This window comes from Aythya marila (assembly GCF_965140915.1).
Source record: "Aythya marila genome assembly, chromosome: 24".
Classification (NCBI taxonomy): domain Eukaryota; kingdom Metazoa; phylum Chordata; class Aves; order Anseriformes; family Anatidae; genus Aythya; species Aythya marila.
Window position 1 is genome coordinate 5,284,419 of NC_139065.1, and position 19,525 is coordinate 5,303,943.

Below are 19,525 nucleotides of genomic sequence, written 5' to 3' on the forward strand. Positions count from 1 at the left end.
ATATTGGGCAGAACATCTAATATTTTTCATGTACCCAGTTAGTGGGGTGAATCCCTGGTCATATTTAACACACCGTTTGGTGAGATGCAGCAGAGGGGATGGTTAAAGCTCAGTTAAGGCCTCTGTCCTGCCTTTAGAAGGAGGATAAGCCCCTAAATATTTATCACATCATTGCTGAGGCTTCCATTCTGCCGAGAGACTGTGAAGGGCCCCAGCCACACGGTTGCATGAGACCATGAAATCTCTGAGATAAAACTAGCTGTTCCTTGTGTCTGCCACTGTAAAACATGCTAAAAGCCTCAAAGTTGCCAGACCTTGTCTGTGTTAGTTCTCTCTCTGGTGCAATTGAGCAGGTGGAACTTGTCCTCTACAATTCCCCAGTGGAGCCAGGATCTCGGTGCTGCTGATGTGCCATCTGCTGCCAGATGAGATGAGTATGTCAATGTTTCACACGTGGAAACGGCCGGAGTGCTTTGCAGAGCACGTGGTACAGATGCTGTGCTCAATGAAACAAACTTTCCTAGAGAAAAAAGTCACCAAATCCCCTATAAGCAGATAAAATGAAACCTGTGATGCACTTGAAACTGTGATCTTTGTTCCTGCTGTAGTATATGCCTTCATGAGGCCACCCTGCCTCACCCTATGAAATAAACTGCTGGAAGGCTGTAGATCAGGGTCTGTGTTCAGGGCATTGCTCAAAGCATGTTGCATATCCATTCCCCGGGGAGTTTTTGCATGTTCTTAGCGTTAAACATGTGCGGGATGGGATGCTTATCTTGGGATAGGGATGAGTTTGTGTTAGAGTCCAGATATACCCATGCATGGGTATTTTATTCTCCTCTTTGGCAATCACTTTCTCTCTGTATTCTCAAGAGAGATGAGGCTAATATAGCCTCCTTCTATTTACTCGCTCCTGTCTCATAGCAACACTGTCGAGGTCACTGCTGCTCTCTTGTGACAGTCTTTTACACTAAAAGCACAAGATGCGTTCTTATAGTGCCTGGGGATTAGAGTTAAATTTCTTAACGAAGGCAAGAAATGTACAGTTTAAATGTCTAAAAAGCTCTGGGGTGGATAGCCATGCACTGACATTCACATCGTACTTGTCACTTCTATATGAAAATAGATGTCTGAATCTCTAGCTGAATTTAGCTGCCTGCCCGTGTGAGTTGAGGTATTGCTGCTTGCTGTGTAATGCAGAAAACTGCATGGGGAAGTTCTGACCTGCAAGGATTCACCTGTACGAAACAATTTGCAGAGTCATTGCCATAGCAAAAAATGTTCTACAACTTGCCTGAGGATAATCCAGTCTGCTCATTGCTCACAATACTCTTAAAAGCCCGTATAATAGAAGCATTTTGGAATTTGGGGTCAAACTCTTACCACCTTTTTTCCCCTGCTGTATTTACGCTCCCCATCTTCATTCTGTGTGCAGCTGAACTCCGATCTCTGCTATTTGACAGCAACCTGTAGGCAGGGAAAGCCCAACATCCCTCTGTCCTTACAGCCTGTAACTGGCCTCTCCTCTCTGAGTTTAAAAGTTGCTGCTGCTCCTGGAAGCTTCTCCCAGACCAGGACACTCCAACTTGCCTATTCCTGGAGTACCTCTCTAGACTTGAGACAGAATTTTCTCTGCTGGAAACTGTTTGGGTACCAAACCGTATTTGTGGGTAAGGAATGAGCCCCAGAAATGCACACCCCCCTGGAGAAGAGAAGCTCCTGTTCTGGTGTCTGGGCTTTACACCGGGCTGGTTACCCCATGGTTAAATTTGTTCAGAGCAAGTGGGAGAACGTCGGGCTCCAAACTACTGCAGCGAGCCTCTGACAGCCAGACTGCTACAGCGTCTGCAGGCTGAACTGACAGTGCATGAGCTGCTTTGCTTTTGTGGTGGAAGGCTAATGTTTGGATGCTGCATGCTAGCTCAGCCATGAAAACCAACAGTCCCCATGCCTTCGGACTGTGGGAAATGCCATATAATGTGATTTTTAGCTTGACTTGGCTCCACTGCAGGCCAGCAGTTTCCCTGTTTTTCTCTCTGCAGACTAAAAGCTTGCTGTTAAGTCAGAAAAACCAAGGTGCTGCATGGTGGCTTACTCACATCCCTGAGCCCTCTGCGCTCCATCAGCTCCGTGCATCTCCAGCAGCTCTGAGGGGGTCTGAACTGCTGCACCATGTTTGCACAGCATGCATAGAATTACAGGAAAAAAAAAAAGTGCTAAATACTTTGTTCTTCTGCTTGTGTTGAGCTTTCCTAAGTTAGCCGAGTGTGGGTTGGAGGAGCAGTGCCCAGGAGCAGCCCGGGGGGACGTGTAGCGCTGGCTGATGCTGTCGGTGTCTGCTGGGAGCCTCCTGCACTGCTCTGCAGCTGGGCACCAAACTCCTGTCTCTCCTCGTGTACCTCTTCTCCATCTTGACTCGGTCCCAAAAGTGAAATAAAGATAGCTGTTTGAAAGCCTGTGTTGTGATGGTTTATGAAAGATCCACTTAAGCTTGGTTTCGTTTTGGTGTTACCTCAAAATGCTCCACTACTCCACAGCTGTGTTTAGAAAGGGGATGGCGTGCTCCTGTTCCCTCAAATCACATCCAGGTGCCGTGGATGTGAATGTGGAGGCTTTGCTGTGCTTGGTTGGTCCCCAAGCACAGGTGTCTTCATTTATAGACCACCACATTTACAAAGGCCTTTAACTTTCCAAAACCTCTCAATTCCCTTCTAGACACTGACATCAACCGATGCTTTATAACAAAAATTAGCATGTACAGGCTTCTCTTGAAAAAATCATGGCCCTCTGTTCTCCTGCATTTGTCTGAATAGCCGGCATGCTTTTTGTAGCCAGTTAGCAATTACTTGTGGGGAAGATGCTAGAAGAACTGAAAGTGAATTTGCAAAGCTGCAGCTGAGCTTTTCATAAAAGCAGTGATCTCATTTTCAGAATGGAAGCGAATTCACCAAAATAGTGTGAGTAGTTCTTCAGCTGGAATAACTGGGGTAAAACTGCACTTGTATGCAGAATTATTTTTGCATTTTATGATGTAAAACCTTGCGTACAAGGGATAATTATTCTCAAAAGTGTCCTGTAATGGAGGTTGGTATTTGCATTGTAACAGTAACTGAAGTCCTTAGGTACCAAGACACTATTATAACTGTGTTGAATAAATGTAATAAGAAACAAATGCTCAGTGAAGAGCTTGCATCTAACTGAAGAAGAGGAAAAAGTATTGAAGTGTGCTTATTTTGGGGGGAGGGAAGGGTGATAAGAGTTTCTTGCTGAGGGATGGGTAAAAAGGAAAAGATAAAAACCACCTGAATAAAATGACCTAGCAACATGTGGTAGGAACTGAACTGAAATCTGTTTCTTCCTACCCTAGTCCTGATGATTTAACAAACAACACAAAAGCACAGCTTAGTGAACAGCCTTTAGAATCCAGAAATTTAATTTCACAAGAAATATATTTTTTCCCCTGTAAATATCCAGAAGAACTTGAAGTTATATGCTTCCTGCGGTGATGCTAGTTTAAAACAAGTTCTTTTCTTCCATGCAGGAGCTCTGTTAGGTGTGATGTGAGACCAAGCCCACGCTCTTGGTCTTAAAGAAGCAACCTTTAGGGTTTTGTAAGTTCTCATATGCACTAATAAATCTCAGGGGTAAATGACCTGCGGTGAAAAGCTCCTTGTATGCAGCATTACATCATGGTAATCCCAAGACCAAGGATTTTTTTTTTCCTTTTTGGTGAGTTTCATTCTACCTTCAGGCAGATGGGGAGCATCTTGCTCTTGAAGTTGCTGGAGCAGGGCGAGGAGCTCACGCGGAGCTGTCAGCCTGCAAGCGGCACAGAGCTGTGGGTACTTGGTAACGTGACTCTAAAGCTGAGCTAAATTCTGACTTTAATTAACACGTTATTAGCATAATTGTATAGCTTTGAATTAGGTGCTGCAGAAAACAACACCTGGAGATCCAGGGGGTTCCCTGAGAACGAGGCCAGCAGCCGCTTCGCATGGGCTGGCTGCGCACACGAGGACTAATGACCTGTTCTCCTGTCTGACTTCAGTGCAGGGCTCTGGGCTGTGCTCTCATTAACTGCGTTAATCCCTTTGTCGGGAGGTGCTGCAGGTGACTTGGTTTATGGCAGGCTCAAATGAGCCAACAAAAAGGTTTTGCTGCGGAGCGGGGAGCCCCCAGCAGAGGGAGCAGGCAGCTGGGAGCGCTCAGTGCGCGGAGCACCCCTGGGAGGTTTGGGAGAGCTTTGCCAGTCGGATCTGCAAACAAAGCCTCTGTGCAGCTGATTAAAAGATGAAGCAAATTGTGGTGAATGTCAGTGCAGGTGATCGGCCACAAATTCAGGTTTTTGTCTGCAGAGCAGTACTGGGTATAGCAGCTCAGCCCCTTTGAGGCAGGACCATTTAGGATCTTGTGCCTAGCATAACTTTCCTTCTGTATCCTTTATCATTTTCTGTGTGCACATGCACCCGTGACTCTTCATGGTACTTTAATGCACAGTTTCCCTTCTGCTCTTTGCCTTCCCACTGTTTCAGCAACAGTATTTTTAATTAACCCATTATTAATGTAATTGTGTAGCTTTAAATGAGATGCTACAGAAAGCAGGACCTGAGCGGTACCTGAAGATCCAGAAGGTTTTCCTGGGAGGTTTCCCAGAGGTTTCCTTCTGCTCTTGCCCTTCCCCCAGTTTCGTGACGGTATTTTTTTTCTAAGTGTTGGATATCTCAGCCTCAGTCTTCTGATGGGAACTGCTGCTTTCTGCGTGGAACTGTTGGGGAATCCGTTGGGTGTTGTCTCCCGAAGAGCTTGGTTCCCAGTCTGGGAGTGCAGCACCTTCCTAGGGCTGCTGTGTGCTTGGTTTTCCGTCACCTGCACATGTTTCTGGCTACAAGCAGTAATTTCCCATCTCCCAGTCTTCTTTTCCATGCTCTGCACGCAGTGCACAAGATGTCCTGTTTAATTGTTTGCTATTCCTCCTCTCTTGGATGACTTCTGAGAGCTGTTGGGAGATGCTCCATTTTGCTATTGCCTTCTATTTTGCCATCCAATATATCCTAAAGAATTAACTTCTCACTAGCTGCAGCAAAATCATCAGCTCCGTGTAGTGCTTCCTTTGTAGCATAGATACACAGCAGAGCTCTTGAAATTGGGCTTTTGCAATTCAGCTTGAGCTACTGCAGTTGGCACTTGACATGAGTTGTGTTAGACTCGTTTCGTGGCTCACACAGCGAGGTTGTTGTGGAGCTGCAGTAGGACATGCAGGAAACGATGGTGGGTTTGGTGTGTTGTTTTTTTTTTTTTTTTTTTTTTCTGAGATTTTTCCTGCTAAAGGTGAAATTGTGAAAACTTGAAGCCGTTACTGTCTTAATGAGAGAGAAGGGCTTTGTGCTAGCTGTGCTTTTGGCTAACTCATCAGGATGCTCATAAGAAGTTGGGCTGCACAAAATGAGACTATGATGATGAAATACAGTGAGCTCCTCTCCCTCGTCCCGCTTCTGACCTGAGCATGTCCTTGGGTGTTACGGGAGGATTTTGTGTGGTTTGTATCTTCAGCATTGTGACAAACCAAGCAGCTCTGTGGCTTGGGAGATCCCTTACCCGCCTGTCGGTCTCCCTGTTCTGCTTCGTGATGAAGGACTGGCCACTTGGTTCGAAGAATAGAATAACATTATCCTGAGAGAGCAAATACATCGCTGGGAATGTGGACTTAAAATCCTGGTTTTCCTTGAATAGCCTCTGCCTCCTGTTAGGGCCTCTTAGCTGCTTGCTGTAATCTTTAGAATACGCCTGTGAAAGCGTAGTCGCTGGCTTTGCAGGTGTTGTGGCATCTACAAGCAATTTTTGCTCTGGGGTAGAAAATACACCAATTTTCTTGGTCCAGTAGCACCTGAGAAACATTTTGCCTGGTTTTAACCTGGCAAAGTAACATCTGAAGGAGGTAAGTGGGTAGCACCTGGCATCTCCCCCTGGGGGACAGCTCTAAGCACCGAACCCTGCGTTTTGTGAGCGTTTCCTAAGGCTGGACAGCAGACGTGGCTTTGGAGGGCAAGGGGTTGCGTTGGGTTCAGCAGTGTGGGATGGGCTGGTTGGTATTTGTAGGCGTACGCTGATCACTTTTCTTTCCTTAACAATTAAAATTGATTATGTCTCCAACTTTCTTTCAGGGTTTCCACGGTCCTTATCCCTTCGGACAGTCTTAAAACACAAACACACAAAACGGGTATCGGCAAGAAGAGAATTTAAAGAACTGACTTTTGGGGGAAGGGAGGGGGATCCATGTGGCAGACAGACACAGCGTGGACCCCCCTTCTCTGCCTCCATGTTCTGGATAAAGAAGAAAATAAAACAAAAGCCCAGTAACTTAAGACTAGCTGTTTCCAGAGGAAAAATCTAAGTATGCATGTGTGAATGCTGAATTTCAGGAGTGGTGTTTAATGCTATGAGAAAGAATATACCAACGCCATGGATTTTTTTTTTTTTTTTTAGAAGTCATTCTCACACTTAATTAGGTAGCTTAAAAAGAAGATTTAAAAATGAAAATGAAAAAAGCCATCTTTAAAAAAATATTTTGCCTACAGAGCGGTTGTAGTTTGAGCAAATGTTTAATTTCTGTTTGTTTCCTGTTCATATTTTTTTTAAATAAGGGACAGCGTGCATTTTTATGGAACTGTCATGTTTTGCTTGTTACCGAATGGGAATTTGCTTAGCATCTTCTGGGTTTTGTGCGGTGACTTGTTTTTGTTGGATGTGTTTTAATGACAGGTTGGGTCTGCACCCAGCTCTGCATTTTTAATATCACCTTCTGTTTATAGTTACCACCTTTTTAATCTTAATTCTTCTTTTTTTTTTTTTCTCCCTTTTGGTTTGGGTGTTGCTGTTAGTTGTCCTGCATGTCGCTAGAAACCCTGCTGGAGACCAGGTCTCAGCATCACAATTAGGGAGAGACTCTGGGACTGGGTTAGGATAGCGTGGAGGGCTCGTTCCCCTTCCCTTTGTACACGAAGTACACGTAAATACACACCCGTGTTAATAAGAAACAGATTTATTAAAGTTCCAGAGCTATGTGGTTAGCCTATAAGAATACCTTTTTGTTAACTCTGATGTACAGTAGCTGTGCCTAGAGCAACCAAGCAAGTATATCGGTCTCGTGCCAAGAAGCAACTTTTCCTGTAGCTGTAATTCACGTGCTGGTAGTTGCAACGCTTTGCAAGTCCTGTCCTTAGAGTTTTGAATCTCCCATCTCTCTCTCACACACATTTAAGTTTGAATCCATTTCTCCTGTGATAAGGTGTTAGCTTCGAGGCTCGTTCTATGCATTTTTGAATGTAGAGGAAGAGTTAGCATCAGCTGCTGGACTCCACTCTGTCGCCTTGTGTTGTTGCCTTTCTCATCCTGGCTTGTAGCTTTGTTGAGGCTCTTGCCTTCTAACCGGGCTCTCCAGGGCTTGTTTCTAGAGGAGGGGTTGTTCCCCCACAGATGCAGGTCGCTCTGCTGCTCGTCTGGTGCATTTTTCTGCAGTTAGTGGTTGGAAAGCCCGCAGTGAGGGGAGGGAGACGGCCTCGTGGGTTCCTAAAGCTCCGTGTCGCCTTCACATCCTCCTGAAGGGGGGTGAGCTGAGGGGGCACTGACGTGTGCAGAAGCTTGAACGAACTGCCAAAGATACGATGATATGCAAAGACCCCGCTACCTTCTTCCAGATCTCTGGTGCAGCCTCCTTTCTCCTCTTTGGAGCAGGGCGCAGGCGTGCGGTGTGGCTTCAGGCTGGTCGCTCCCTCCTGGTTGTGTTTTCGTGGTTGGCTTCCAGGGGAGGCTTCGTTCTCCTTGCAGCTACCAATTAGTGCGTACAGGTGGATCCTGTGGAGGGTTTAGGAAGAAACTAGGATGCTGTAGCCCCACACTGCCTGCTTGCTGTTAATTGTGTGGAAATAGCTGACAGGTTTGTCTGTGCTTGAGGTTTGGATATGAAGGGTCGCTGTTACCTGAAGCCTCCCTGTAAGAATGCACTTGCTGGGAGAAATGAGTATAATGTGAGAAACCACCTGTATGCAAGAGGCACTGCGGGGTTTGGATCGCCAGCCCCATGCACATGTGGTTTGATGAAAACCTGGGTTTATTTCAGCAGCTTGTTCGAGGTACGGATCCGGATGGAGCTGCTCAGGAATGCAGCCATGGAAGGTGGCGCTGCGCTGCGTAGTGCCACCGCAGTCTGGTTCTTGTCCTGCAACATCCTTCTGCCCAGCTTCAGTTGTGTTGTAGCATCCAGCCCAGGGAGCGGTCTGCATTGCTGCAGTGGTGCTGGGCAGGTGGAGCTCACCAACAGCGTGGCACGCTCTGAAGACGTGGGTGCATGCCTGACCAGTGCATCTCCTGCAATGCTGCCGCTTCTGAAAGCATCTAAAACACCGGGGACTGCAGTTTGCCCGAATGTCGAGGTGATTCTTTATCTTTATGAGCTCCTTTTGTCAGCTGGGTGGGTGGGGAAGCAAGACTTGAGCCTGCATGCTACAGCTGGCACTGCGACCTCTGCCTCCTATCGCCTGGGAGCCCTTTGAGCCCTCGGTGCCCCAGCTCCAGCTTCCTGCTCCCAGGCACAAATTCTTCCCCTGCATAGAGTGGCTGCCACACCTGTGCTGCTCCTGCTAAGGCTGAGTTTTCCTTTCCTTGTAACAAGCTCGCATGCACCCCACGTAGTCCTGTGCTTTCCCACTCAGGAGGCACACTTGTTTTGCGCAGATCCGAATCCACTCGTGAGTGATTTCAGTCCGTGGTGGCCTCATGACAAGGGTCACCGACTCCAGGGTGTGAAGAGAGGCAGAGCCCGATCTGAGATGCTGCTGAAATCCGCATCCTCTCACTGCTCACCCCGCAGCCGTCCCCCAGGTAGCCGAGCTAAGTGCTCTCGTCGTGGGGTGACCTCTCCGAAATGACCGTGCAGGGCTCCAGAGGTGTTGGAGGTTGGGTTCCGACCCTTGCTGTGACAGCGGGACAACATTTAGGTTGGTGGTTGCTCTACCTTGCCAGGTTTTTCCTCTAGTAAAAACTGTTTCACTGGGGCTGAAGGCGGTTTTCTCTCCTCTCTTGGAGCTTAGTGGTGCTGCCGGCCCTCACACTGTTCTTGCAGTCAGGTTTCCAGCTTTAAACGAGGTGGGTTTGAAATATTCAGCAAAACTCCTTCCAGGTGGCTTCAGGGCGCTGTGATTGCGGTGGTTTCCATAGGATTGAGGCATTCAAACTCACGGAGACTTTGCATCAGGTACATGAAATAAATGGTATGGATTTTCAGGGGGGGCTGAATACCAAGAGTGGTGCGCGTGTGGCAGCCAAGGTGAGCGGAGCCAGGTGAGTTACACGTGCACACCTCAGGCCTGGTAGGGATAGGAGGAAATCGTGGCTGAGTTGAGACTGGTGAACCAGTACAGAGGCAGCATCACCCCAGGGAGGTCGCTGATCCTGACTGGGGGGAGACTGGGCCGGCACCCACTGGTAGGTGGCAGGGACGGAGCAGCAGCTGGCTCCGGCCTGACTGACACCCACCTGCCCTGAGGAGGGGGAGAGCCTCCTTCCTCACCTGCTCCTCCAGAAAGAAAAAACGATGCCCTATGTCTGCTCTCCAGATGGATCCGTGTGTCAAGCACGAGCCACCTCGGACGTGGAGCTGTCACCCCCTGAGCAGGGGCAGTGCAGGCAGCCCAGGGAAGCCAGAGCGCGGTCAGAGCTCCGCAGGAACAATCCCAAACCGGTAAAAAAAAGGCAGACGGAGGGGAGAAATCCCCTGCCTGCATCTCAGGGGTGTCGTACTCAGTCCTCAAGGGCTGGAGGATGCAGCTGCCCCTCCGAAGGGCAGAGCTGCGTGGGTTTGAGCAGCCGGAGCCCACAGGGTTGGGAAATGCACGCTGTCCCGTCTCTGGGTTTCTCTTGTGTTTAATTAATTTTTTTTTTTTTTTCCTTGTGTGAGTGAGTGGGTGGTTCTGCAGCCTGTCTATTCTCTCTGGGGGGAGTGCATGTGTAGCCCAGGATGGTGTGTTGCCTCATGGAGTCTGGGAGAAGTCCTATGATAGCACATTGGGGGTAAAAATAAAAAAAATAAAAAGTTTTTTTTCCGTAATGTATAAATGAATATTTGTATGATTAAATTAACACAGAAAAAAATGTTCTATAGCTGTTGAGAGTTTTATTGAAGATGAAAAAAGAACCTGAATCTGACATCTTGTAGTTAAATGTACTTCTGCTGTCCCCAGGGTGTTTCCAGCCTCATGAGCTCACTTCTCTCCCTGCCTTTACCCCAGCTCAGTTCACAAAGGAGAAATTCAGTGTGTGCTGAGTTTACAAACAAACCTCCCAGCCCAGGTAGATGTGTGAGGAGAGGCTGAGGCCCACGTGGATTTTTTTGTGAAAGGTGATGGGGAAGAGTCTGTGCAGGAGGGAGGGGGTCCCATGGCAGTGCGAGCCGCAGGAAGATCCCTGCTGAGGGCAGGGGGGTGGAGGAGAGCACCTGGGGGCAAAGCTGGGCATTGGGAGCCTTGAAGGCCTTGTGGATACGCATATGAGCTTAGAACCAGGCCAGCCATTTCCCAAAGCAGCCACATTTCTGCTCAGGACCATTGCTGGGGGCTGGGGCTGAGCCCCCAGGTGTGCCCCCAGAGCCCCTCGTGTGGCTGCGGCCTGGCTCATGGCTGCGGCCTGGCTCTTCGCTGAGGCGCCGCGGTGCCCCATGGAGGTGTTTCGGCCTGCTCACCGCTGTCACCAGCGGATGTCCCTCGTCCCACAGGCAAGGAACCTCACACATCGAGCTGTGTCTGCTGCCTGCACCCCTCCTCACCTGGGGGACAAGGCAATGAGCAGGGTGAGCCCAGGCTGCTGGAGCTGCCGGTGCCTTCCCCATGGATCCCGGATGGAAATGGGACGGAGGGGAGGTGGCATTGAGGGGTGCAGCATGAGGAGGAGCAGAGATTTGGGTTTAGCTATCTTCATGTGGTCACCAGCACAAAGCTGTGTGCTGCTTGTGTGGTTTTGGGGCATCCTGGTGCACTCCCAGACCACGGCGTAGGGATCGCAGTGTGTCAGGCTGCAAACATGGGCTGTGGTTTGGGGACCCTGGGGTAATCAGCAGAGGAATTCTGAATGAACTTAGCCTATTTTTTTTAATTATTTTTATTTTTTTTTTTATTTCATATCTTATATTTTATATTTATTATTATCACTAGGGAAATATCTAGTAGTGCCCTGTATTAGGATGGGGACGTGTGAAGGACCTTGGGAGCCTCTTTAGTGGCCACGTCGGGCTGATGGCATTTCCCAAGCAAGCCCTTACTGCTCCAGGCACCCAGCCGAAACATTTGCCTATATAAACTATATTCTGGAGCAGCTTAGCTGAAGCTGATCTCTTGCTTATGTGTGACTTTGTTACTAATCCTCGCAAGAAACCTCAATGTGTGCGTGTGCTGGGTTTGCCTTTTACCATTTGAATAAGTGCTTGGATCTTTCATGTGCTGTTTCAGCTTGACTGAAAACCTTACAGGGAACAGACATCCTGCTGCCTGTGCCCACGGGTGTTTGTTTTGTGCCTTGAAAAGAACGCACCCCTTGAGCTCTCGGTGCTCACGGGTGTCTGAGACCGATCCGTGTTTGGACAGGTTAAGTCGCCCCCCTCCTTCCCCCCCAACTTTTCATTTACTGCTTATTTGCTTGAAGGAATCTGTTTGCCTTTAGGGCTGCAACCTGTCAGAAATTCACCAGAGCAGGACAATACGATCACACCTTCCTTCTAACGCTATCTCCCGAGCAGGTGAGCGACTGGAGCAATTGCTAGACTGGAGGTCATCTTACCACCGCGGCTCCTGCACGGTTTGCGGCGCGGGGCGAGCTGGCACGGCAGGGCGCCAGCTCAAACAGCTGCTGCAGCCACCTGCGAGCCGTCAGGGTTTGCGCTTTCTCCTTTGTCTATTTTTTTTTTTTGAGGTGGACCAGATCATTGTCCATTAAAAGTTAATAATTTTAAAAAGCTGCTCTTAATCAGCTGATTTTTTTTTCGGCTTGGTGGAGCGGTGGCTGTTGTAGGACGTTTGCTGCTGTAGGGACAGAGGGGAGAGGGGCACACAGGGACTGAGCTGCATCATCCCCTGGCCCTTGTGCTCCCCTGGGAGCTGCTGCTCTCCTTGGCTGACCAAGGACCACAGCACAGCTCCAAGCAGGCTGTGCCAAAACCTTCGCAGCACCACGGTGCAGGCACCGGGTCTGGGGCTCCAGGAGTTGTAAGTGAGCAGAGGACAAAAGGCCAGGCCCTAGGGGTATTTTTTTCCCTGCCAGTATGGGGAAGGAGCCTGCACATTTGCACTTATATCTGTGGGAACAGCTTTTAGTGCAGCTTTTATTTGGAAGCTTTCTGTGACCCGTAATCTGTCGTGAGCGTGCTCAGCCAGTGCATTAGTCGGAAATAGCCAGTTAAACAGAAACAATTTAAGGAAATCTAATCTTAAAGGTCTCCTACCCCATTCATAAAACAGCCAGCTAAAAGTGTGTGCTGGAAACTGAGAGCAGAAGCAGATGGTAGGCGCAGGTAAGGACCAGCATTGTTTGCTCCATCAAATATTATGGGATCGGGGCTGGCTTAAAGGCTGTCACTCGGAGCATTCCCCTATTTTGTTTACATCTTTGCCTGCAGTAGTAAAATCTTCACAATACCGGTAAGGGCTTGAATGGGAAAAAAAAATGAGGCCTGTTTTCAACCTGGTTACAAATGGAGCAACCAGGGCAGCACCCTGCAAGGCGGCTGGGCTGGGCTGCAGGTTGGTGACCCCACAGAAACGTGGCCCTGTCCTGTGCCGTGGTGCTGGGAGGCAATGCTGGGGTGTCCGGATGGGTGCAGAGCAGCTCCTGGCTGTGCTGTGACCCCTCAGGAGCCTTGTGGAGGGAGCAGTCCCGGCTCCTGCCCACCAGGACTGGCTGGCAAAAGCTTTCTGTGTAAAGTCATATTTTGAACCAATCTCCCCAGGACTTTCACGGGCTTCTTGGCCTCTCCTGCTCCCAGCCGAGGTGGTTGCAGCTCAGGGTGTCTGAACAAGCCTGAGGCTGGCCCTTGGGTGCAGTTGCTGTCCTCCAGGCAACCTCCACCCCCCCCGGGGGGTGCCCTCCAGCAGCCAGGCACCCCACAGGGGCTGTGCTGGCCCAGCTGTTCCCAGGAACTGGGTAAGGAGCTCTGCAAACAAGGATAAAAATCTCCAGAGCTTTCCCACTTGCTGCTAGGGCTGAGCCCTGCATAATCTTGCTTGGCTGACTCACGGGGAAGGTGCAGGCGTGGGCTGGGATGTGATCCAGGAGCAGTGCTGCTTTTGGGGGGGTTGTGCCTGCAGGACCCAGCCGAACGATGCCCGAGCCCCTCGGGCACACGATAAAACTGCCCAGAGCTGCCAGCGTCTTGCAGGCAGGTTCAAAGCACTCTTAAAGCATCCATAAACCCCAAACGGGGAAAAACCCTGATTTTGGATGGCCGAGAGGGAGAGCAGGTGGGCGGCTGGGGGAGGCTGACATACAGGGTGCCTTGTGCAGCGCTGCCTCTGCAGGGATCTCCATTTATTGACTTAAAAACGAGGCTCCGCTGCCCAGCTGCTGCTCCGAGTGGCCAACACGGGGCGAGCAGGGCCGGGTGGTGGCAGCGGGGTGGTGACAGCGGGGATGCTTTGTGCTGCAGCCGCTGGAAGGTGCCCGCTTGGGCCACTTCCTATCCATGTATTCAGGCATCAAGGTCGGTGCTTGCCCTGTTTTTTAGGGGAGAGGCTGAGATCAAAGGTCCCAAGCCTCACCCAGCTCCCTCTGCCCCTCTGCATGGGCACGCAGAGACCTGGGGCTCATCCCTGCTCGCCCAGCTCTGCTCCCACCCCAGCTGCCCCTCACCAACTGGTTTCCTCCCCGTTAAGCTGGGAATTCAGACCGCAGGCAGGCTGGACAGGCAGTCTGTGTGTCCTTCTGCTCACTGGGACCTGCTGGGCTGCAGGGGGCTGGTGCAGGAGCTGGGGAGCAGCTCCCAGTGGGTGGCACGGGGACACCGTGAGCTGTGGAAGGTGCCTGGAGATTATTTATCAGCTGCCTTCCCTGGGGAAGGGCCTGGCCTGAAGGAGATGCCAGCAGAGGGAGCTGAGCGTGTTCCTCATCTCCAGCCCTCCATTGCTGCTGGACGTGGCTCCTCCAGCCCTTGGGACCTGGTCCTGGTGGCTGCCCGTGTCCCTCTGCAGCAGCTGCCGCCCTGCACCACGCATGGTCCCAGCCTGGGGAGGTGCTCGCACGTTTCTGGCCACCCACAGCACCGTGGGGTGGCACCGTGGCACCCAGCCTGCCACTGCCACCACGAGGGTGACCTGCTGGGGATGGCTGAGCTGGGCAGGAGCCTGTGACAGGCAGGGACCTCGGAGCAGCCGGGCTGTCCTACAGGCAGTGATGCCCCATCAGAGGGGGCCTGGACCCCGTCTGCGTGCTGTGCAGCAGCTGAAGGTGCAGCCAGGGCTGCAGCCACTCCAAATTCAGCCAAAGCTGGTGGTGAAGCACCGCTGGGGATGGAAGACGCAGCCCTTGGGGCAGGGAAGCTGTCCCCAGCCCTGGCAGACGGGGACATGAGCCCAGCTCCTTGCGCTGCTGGCCCAGGAGCGCCGGGGCTTGGAGGGGTCTGTGCCGGTGGGAGCGGGCAAGGCTCGCTGTGCAGGGAGCAAATGCGAGCCTCGTATTGCTCGTTATCTAATCTGCGCCGCTTTCCCTCCTCCTTGTTTACCGTGCTTGAGTTTCCTCAATTAATTCTGACAGCTGCAGGCTGGGCCGTGACGTCAGCCGGCGGTGGCGAAGCCCAAAAGCCTGGAGAGGCATCGAGTGTGACCCCGGGGGTGACCTCGGGGACCAGGTGGGACAAAGCCATCGCTCCCCGTGCCTGGCACCTGCTGCCCGCAGCACCCCGAGCCTCTCGGGGCTGACCACGAGATGCCCCTCGGTGCCGCGAGGCTCTGCTCTGCCCCCTGCCAGGCTGCAGGGAGCAGGGACGTGCCCCGTCCTCACACGTGGGACACCCAAACCTGTGCCACGCTGGTGCCGTGGGCTCCCATGGCCCTGGGGCTCCTGGGGGGGTTGCAGTTGGTGGCCACGAGGGGTGCGGGGCTGGGCTTTGAGCAGAGGAGCCTTGGGTGACCGTGGCCACCTGCTGCCACTGCCCCTCCGGGTAACTGGGTGAGCACCCACCCAGGGCGGTGCAATTAAAGGCCAGCAGTGCAATTAAAGGCCTGCTCTTAATGCTCTGGGTGGTGAGAGGGTGGCTTGGTCAGCTCTGGGCTCATCCTCGCTCCTGCTGGTCCCAGGCCTCGTTCTGCCAGGCCCCCGTGCCCTGTGGTGTTTGGTGTCCCACCACTGCTCCCCTGCGCCCACTGGGACCTTGCAGCACCTCTGCTGTCCCCACACCCACACCCTGCTGTGGGGTGGCAGGATGGAGAGGAAGGGACAGGCTCCCCTGGACGTGGATTTGGACAAATCTGGTGCCCCCATCTTAGAAACAAGGGGACAAGGTGGAGCTTGAGCTCCTGAGCAAGGAGTGTGGAATGGTTCAGGTGGGGTCCCTCTGGTCCCAGCCCTGCTCCAGCAGGGCCACCCCAACAAGGGTGCCCAGGGCCACGTCCAGGCAGCTGTAGGAGATCTCCAGGAGGAGCCCCCCAGCCCTGAGGACCACCGGGGAGGGCACGATTTGGGGTCAGGCTGGTTCTGGGGCCGCCCCGCTTGGCCCTACCCCACGGGCAGGGTGCGGGGCTGCGGGCGATGCTGCCCGAGAAGCAGGTTTGTCCGAATTTTAAAAGGGATCTGCACACACGCAGAGCGATAAGGAAACGGTTATTTAAAGAGCAAACAAATGGAAACTGCGAAAGGCACTCTTTCCTTTTTTTGCGGGCAGAGGGTGCGGTGCCCATGCCGTCGGCTGACGGGAGTGGGTCCCCCGGGGCCGCACCGCGTGCCCGGCGGTGGCCGTGCCGGCAGGGCCGGGGTCAGCGGCCGGATGGGGCTGCGGGATCTGCCCCGGGGTGAGTGCTTGCGAGCTGGGAACGAGCCTCAGGCTGACAAAGTTGTGCCTCATCCCACCAGGAAAAGGGTTTACGGCCCATCTGCAAACGCCAATCCTGCTGAGTGCCTTCGTGACGGGCTCGCGGCGGCACAGTTGCGTGCGTGCCACCGGGGTTGTGGGGACGCCCCGGGGCTGGCTGCTGTCCCACAGTAAGGTCAGGGTCATGCGGCGCAGTGCCCGCGTCCTGGGGCTTCGTTTTGGCCAGGGGAGGTGGAAACCTGGGGCTGATGCAGCCTGGTGTGCGCCACGCGAGGTTGGAGCAAGGATGTGGTCCTTGGCCAAACCCTAAACCTCGCCGTGCTGCTGTCATCCGAGCCCCTTGGGGTGCCTTAGTGTCTTCTGTCCCCCTTGGAGGGGTCTGGGGCTGAGGGTCCCGGTGTGTCCCCAGTGGGATCCTGTCCCCTTGCCCCCCACCACGCCAGCACTGCTCGCTCTGGGCAGCCCCGGTGTTGTCCGTCCTTTCGGGGCTGCAGATGTCACGGTGAGGGTTTTGTTTCAAAGGGCAGCTCCTTCCCGTCCTTCCCCCCCTCCACGGTTTTTTCATCAGCTTTTGGTTGGGGATTAGGCACGTGTTGACAGAACAAACATTTTGCTGCCCTCAAAATCCACGGCTGACAACAGAAGCGATCTTCTCGCTGTGCTGGGTCCCGAGCCAGAGCTGGGACGGGGCAGAGCCAAGCTTGGGGCGAGGGTTCCCCATTTTGGGGTCACGTCCCACGCTGGGCTGGCTGTTTTGGGGTCTGGAGCCCAGCTCCTGCAAGAAAGCAGGGAGCACTGATCGTGTTCTGCTTTCGTGTCCCCTCCTGTGCAGCCCGGCACGGTGTCCGTGTCCCGTGGGGGTTTGGTGTGTCCCAGTGGCCCAGCGCTGTGCATCCCAGCCCCTCTCCCGGTGCCATTTATGGTTTCAGCCCCCCCTCAGCCAGGCTCTGGGAGGCTCCTCGTGGTGCTGAGCCTCCACAGGAGGCTGAGGATGGGAGGCAGCTTGAGTTTGCTGGGAAAAAAAAAGCAAATTCCTCCAAAGGCAGAGGGGCAGCCCGGCTCCTGGGGAGGGGATGAAGGCAGGGCAGGCTGCTGGGGATCCCCGTGCCGTTTTTGGGGTCCTCCCTGCGCCCCCTTTTTGCCTGGTGGCTCTGACCGGGGCGATGCTTACGGGAGCAGCTCCTTTCCCTCGGAGCTAAGTGACTCACGGCTGAGTCACTGCTTGCTCTGCGCTGCCTCGCTCGTCCCCGGCTGCCTCGGTGCCGAGCCCCCCAGGCTTTTCCCTGTGCCCCCCCCAGCCTGTGGGACGCTCAGGGCCGGGAGAGCCGTGCCTCTGCCCCAAAACCACAGCTCCATGCAGGGTATGGAGCAGCCTCGTCCCTGGGGGAAGAGGGGACCCTGTCCTCTGGGTGGGCTGACACAGGGGGGTCCTCACCCCTGTGCCCCCCAGGGAGCTGCAACAGGCTGGGGGTTTCTGACGGCGCAGGGCTGGAGCTCCCCCGGAGCTGGGGAGGTGGCTGGGCTCTGCCTCCCCTTCTCCACCCAGCCCTGCCCCCTCCAATCCTCAGAACATCCCGAGGGCCCATTTTAGGTTTATTTTTAGGGATTCCCACCTGGGGCAAAACCCTTCCGCAGCCGCTATGGGGTTGGATGGTGCGGGATGAAGGGGAGGCTGGGGCCGGGAGCCTGTCCTGCTCCGCGGGGCACCGCGTGCCCTGGGCTCGCAGGCCATGGGAGCGCCTCGTGCCGCCCGCTCCGTGGGGCCGTTATGCCCGGGGACCGTTTGCTCTCGGAGGGGGAAAGCAGCGGAGGAGAAGAATGGATTTGCATTTCTCCGTGGCAGCCGCTGTGGGAAAACAAAGCCGCCGAGGGTTTTGGGTGCTGCGCGGCCCCGCGCCGGGGCTGTGTGAAAAGACAACATCGCGTCCGCTGGCCCGGGGCCCTGCCGGTCTCACCTGGCTGCTCCTGTGTGCCTGGGAACCGCCGCCAAGCGGCCCCAAACCTACAACACGCCGAGGGGGTGCCGGCCACGCTGCCCTGTTACTGGTCCCACTGGTGGGATGAACGGCTAACGGGGAGGGAATGGGGGTACCGAGCTGTATGGGGGGGTTTAGGATTTTTGTGGGGTTGGGGAGGACCCACATGGGCAGCCCAGCTCAGGGGTTGTCCCTATATGTGTGTTTCCCCAGCGTGCACCCCAAAACAGTGCTGGGGTGGCTGTGACCTGTCCTCACCCCCCCTCCACCGGCGTTTGCTGTGCCGCCGAGCTGGGCGCACCCGCGCCGCCCTGAGCCCTCTCTTCCTGGCAGCGCCGCGCGACCCGCGGCCACTTCCAGGCTTTTAATCCCGAGAGACAAAAGCAGGAGCTTAGAAAGCCACCGGAGGAAGAAAAGAGCGGGGCATTAAGCAGGGAACAGCAAACACGCAGGTGGATCCCGCTGCTCCCAGCCCGGCCGGCTGCCCTGCGACCTCCCCGCCTGCGTCAGCCGCGCTTGGCACGGGGGAAAACGGGGAGGGGGGGGGCGAACCCTGCACCGGGCACCGGGGTGCAGGAGCGGGGAGCTGGCGGCTGCCGGCACGGGCAGCAGCCGAGGTTGGGAGCCCCGGGGTTGTTTTGTCAGGGTGGGCCCCGCACGCGGGTGCCGGCGGCAATAACCGGGGCTGTTTGCCCTGAGCATACGCGCGGCGCCCCGTAAACGGGGTTTATGGCAGCATCTGGGAGATGGGGAAGCGGGGAGAGCGTGGCCCAGAGGGGTAATAAACGGGAGGGGCCCTGCCTGGCGCAGAGCCACGGGGATGTTTTGGGAAGGGGTAAGTGCGGCTGGAGGCCAGGAGGAATTTCAGGGGGTTTGTTTGGCTTCCGCTCTGGAGCCACCTGAAGGTCACAGAATTATAGGGGACATCCAGAGATCATCGGGTCCAAACCCCAAAGATGCTCCCTGGGAGATCTGCATGGGCTTGTCACACATACAAAAATCCCGTGGGCTGCCCGGTGCCTGCCCTTGGGTTATTTCCCATGCATTTTGGCAATTCTCTGGAAAGCCAATTTCCCCTCTGGGGGCAGCCCCCCAGCTCGCCCCAAGCCCGGCAGCGTGTTCCCAGCTGGGTGCTGGGTGCAGGCCCCTCGCTCCCTTCCCAGCAGTGACAGCGGCTCCCTGCTGTTTTCTCTGCTTTGGTGGCATGGGGACACCTCGCAGGGACAGCAGCTGTGGGGCTGGGACGAGGAAGGAGCCCGGTACCCTCAGCCCAGGCTCTTTCTAGGATCGCAGGGAGTGCTCCCAGCTCTGACCTCCCGTACGTGCCTTAGCTTGAAATAACACAAAAGCGAGCACGATAAACCCTCTCGGTGCAGGCTGGGTGGAAATGAACGGCGCTGAGCAAACAGCCGGGGAAGAGCAATTAAGATTACGGGCAGCAGGAGGGGGGGGAGCAGCAGCCACCTCCCGCCGGGGATCTTCCTCCTGC

General features: G+C 54.0%; 1 protein-coding gene across 2 annotated transcripts in view; it reads left to right on the forward strand.

Moving 5' to 3' along the window:
* The window catches only part of ILRUN (inflammation and lipid regulator with UBA-like and NBR1-like domains), a 33,061-nt gene extending 22,908 nt beyond the window's left edge, over positions 1–10,153 (forward strand). Inside the window, exon 5 of one of the 2 annotated variants that reach the window (XM_082778368.1) lies at positions 6,162–10,152. In XM_082778368.1, the coding sequence (XP_082634494.1) occupies positions 6,162–6,197 (36 nt within the window). In that variant the 3' untranslated portion in view covers positions 6,198–10,152. Of the gene's footprint in view, positions 1–6,161 lie in introns of both variants that reach the window. The other variant, XM_082778369.1, reaches the window with a different exon arrangement.
* The last annotated feature ends 9,372 nt before the right edge of the window (positions 10,154–19,525 follow it).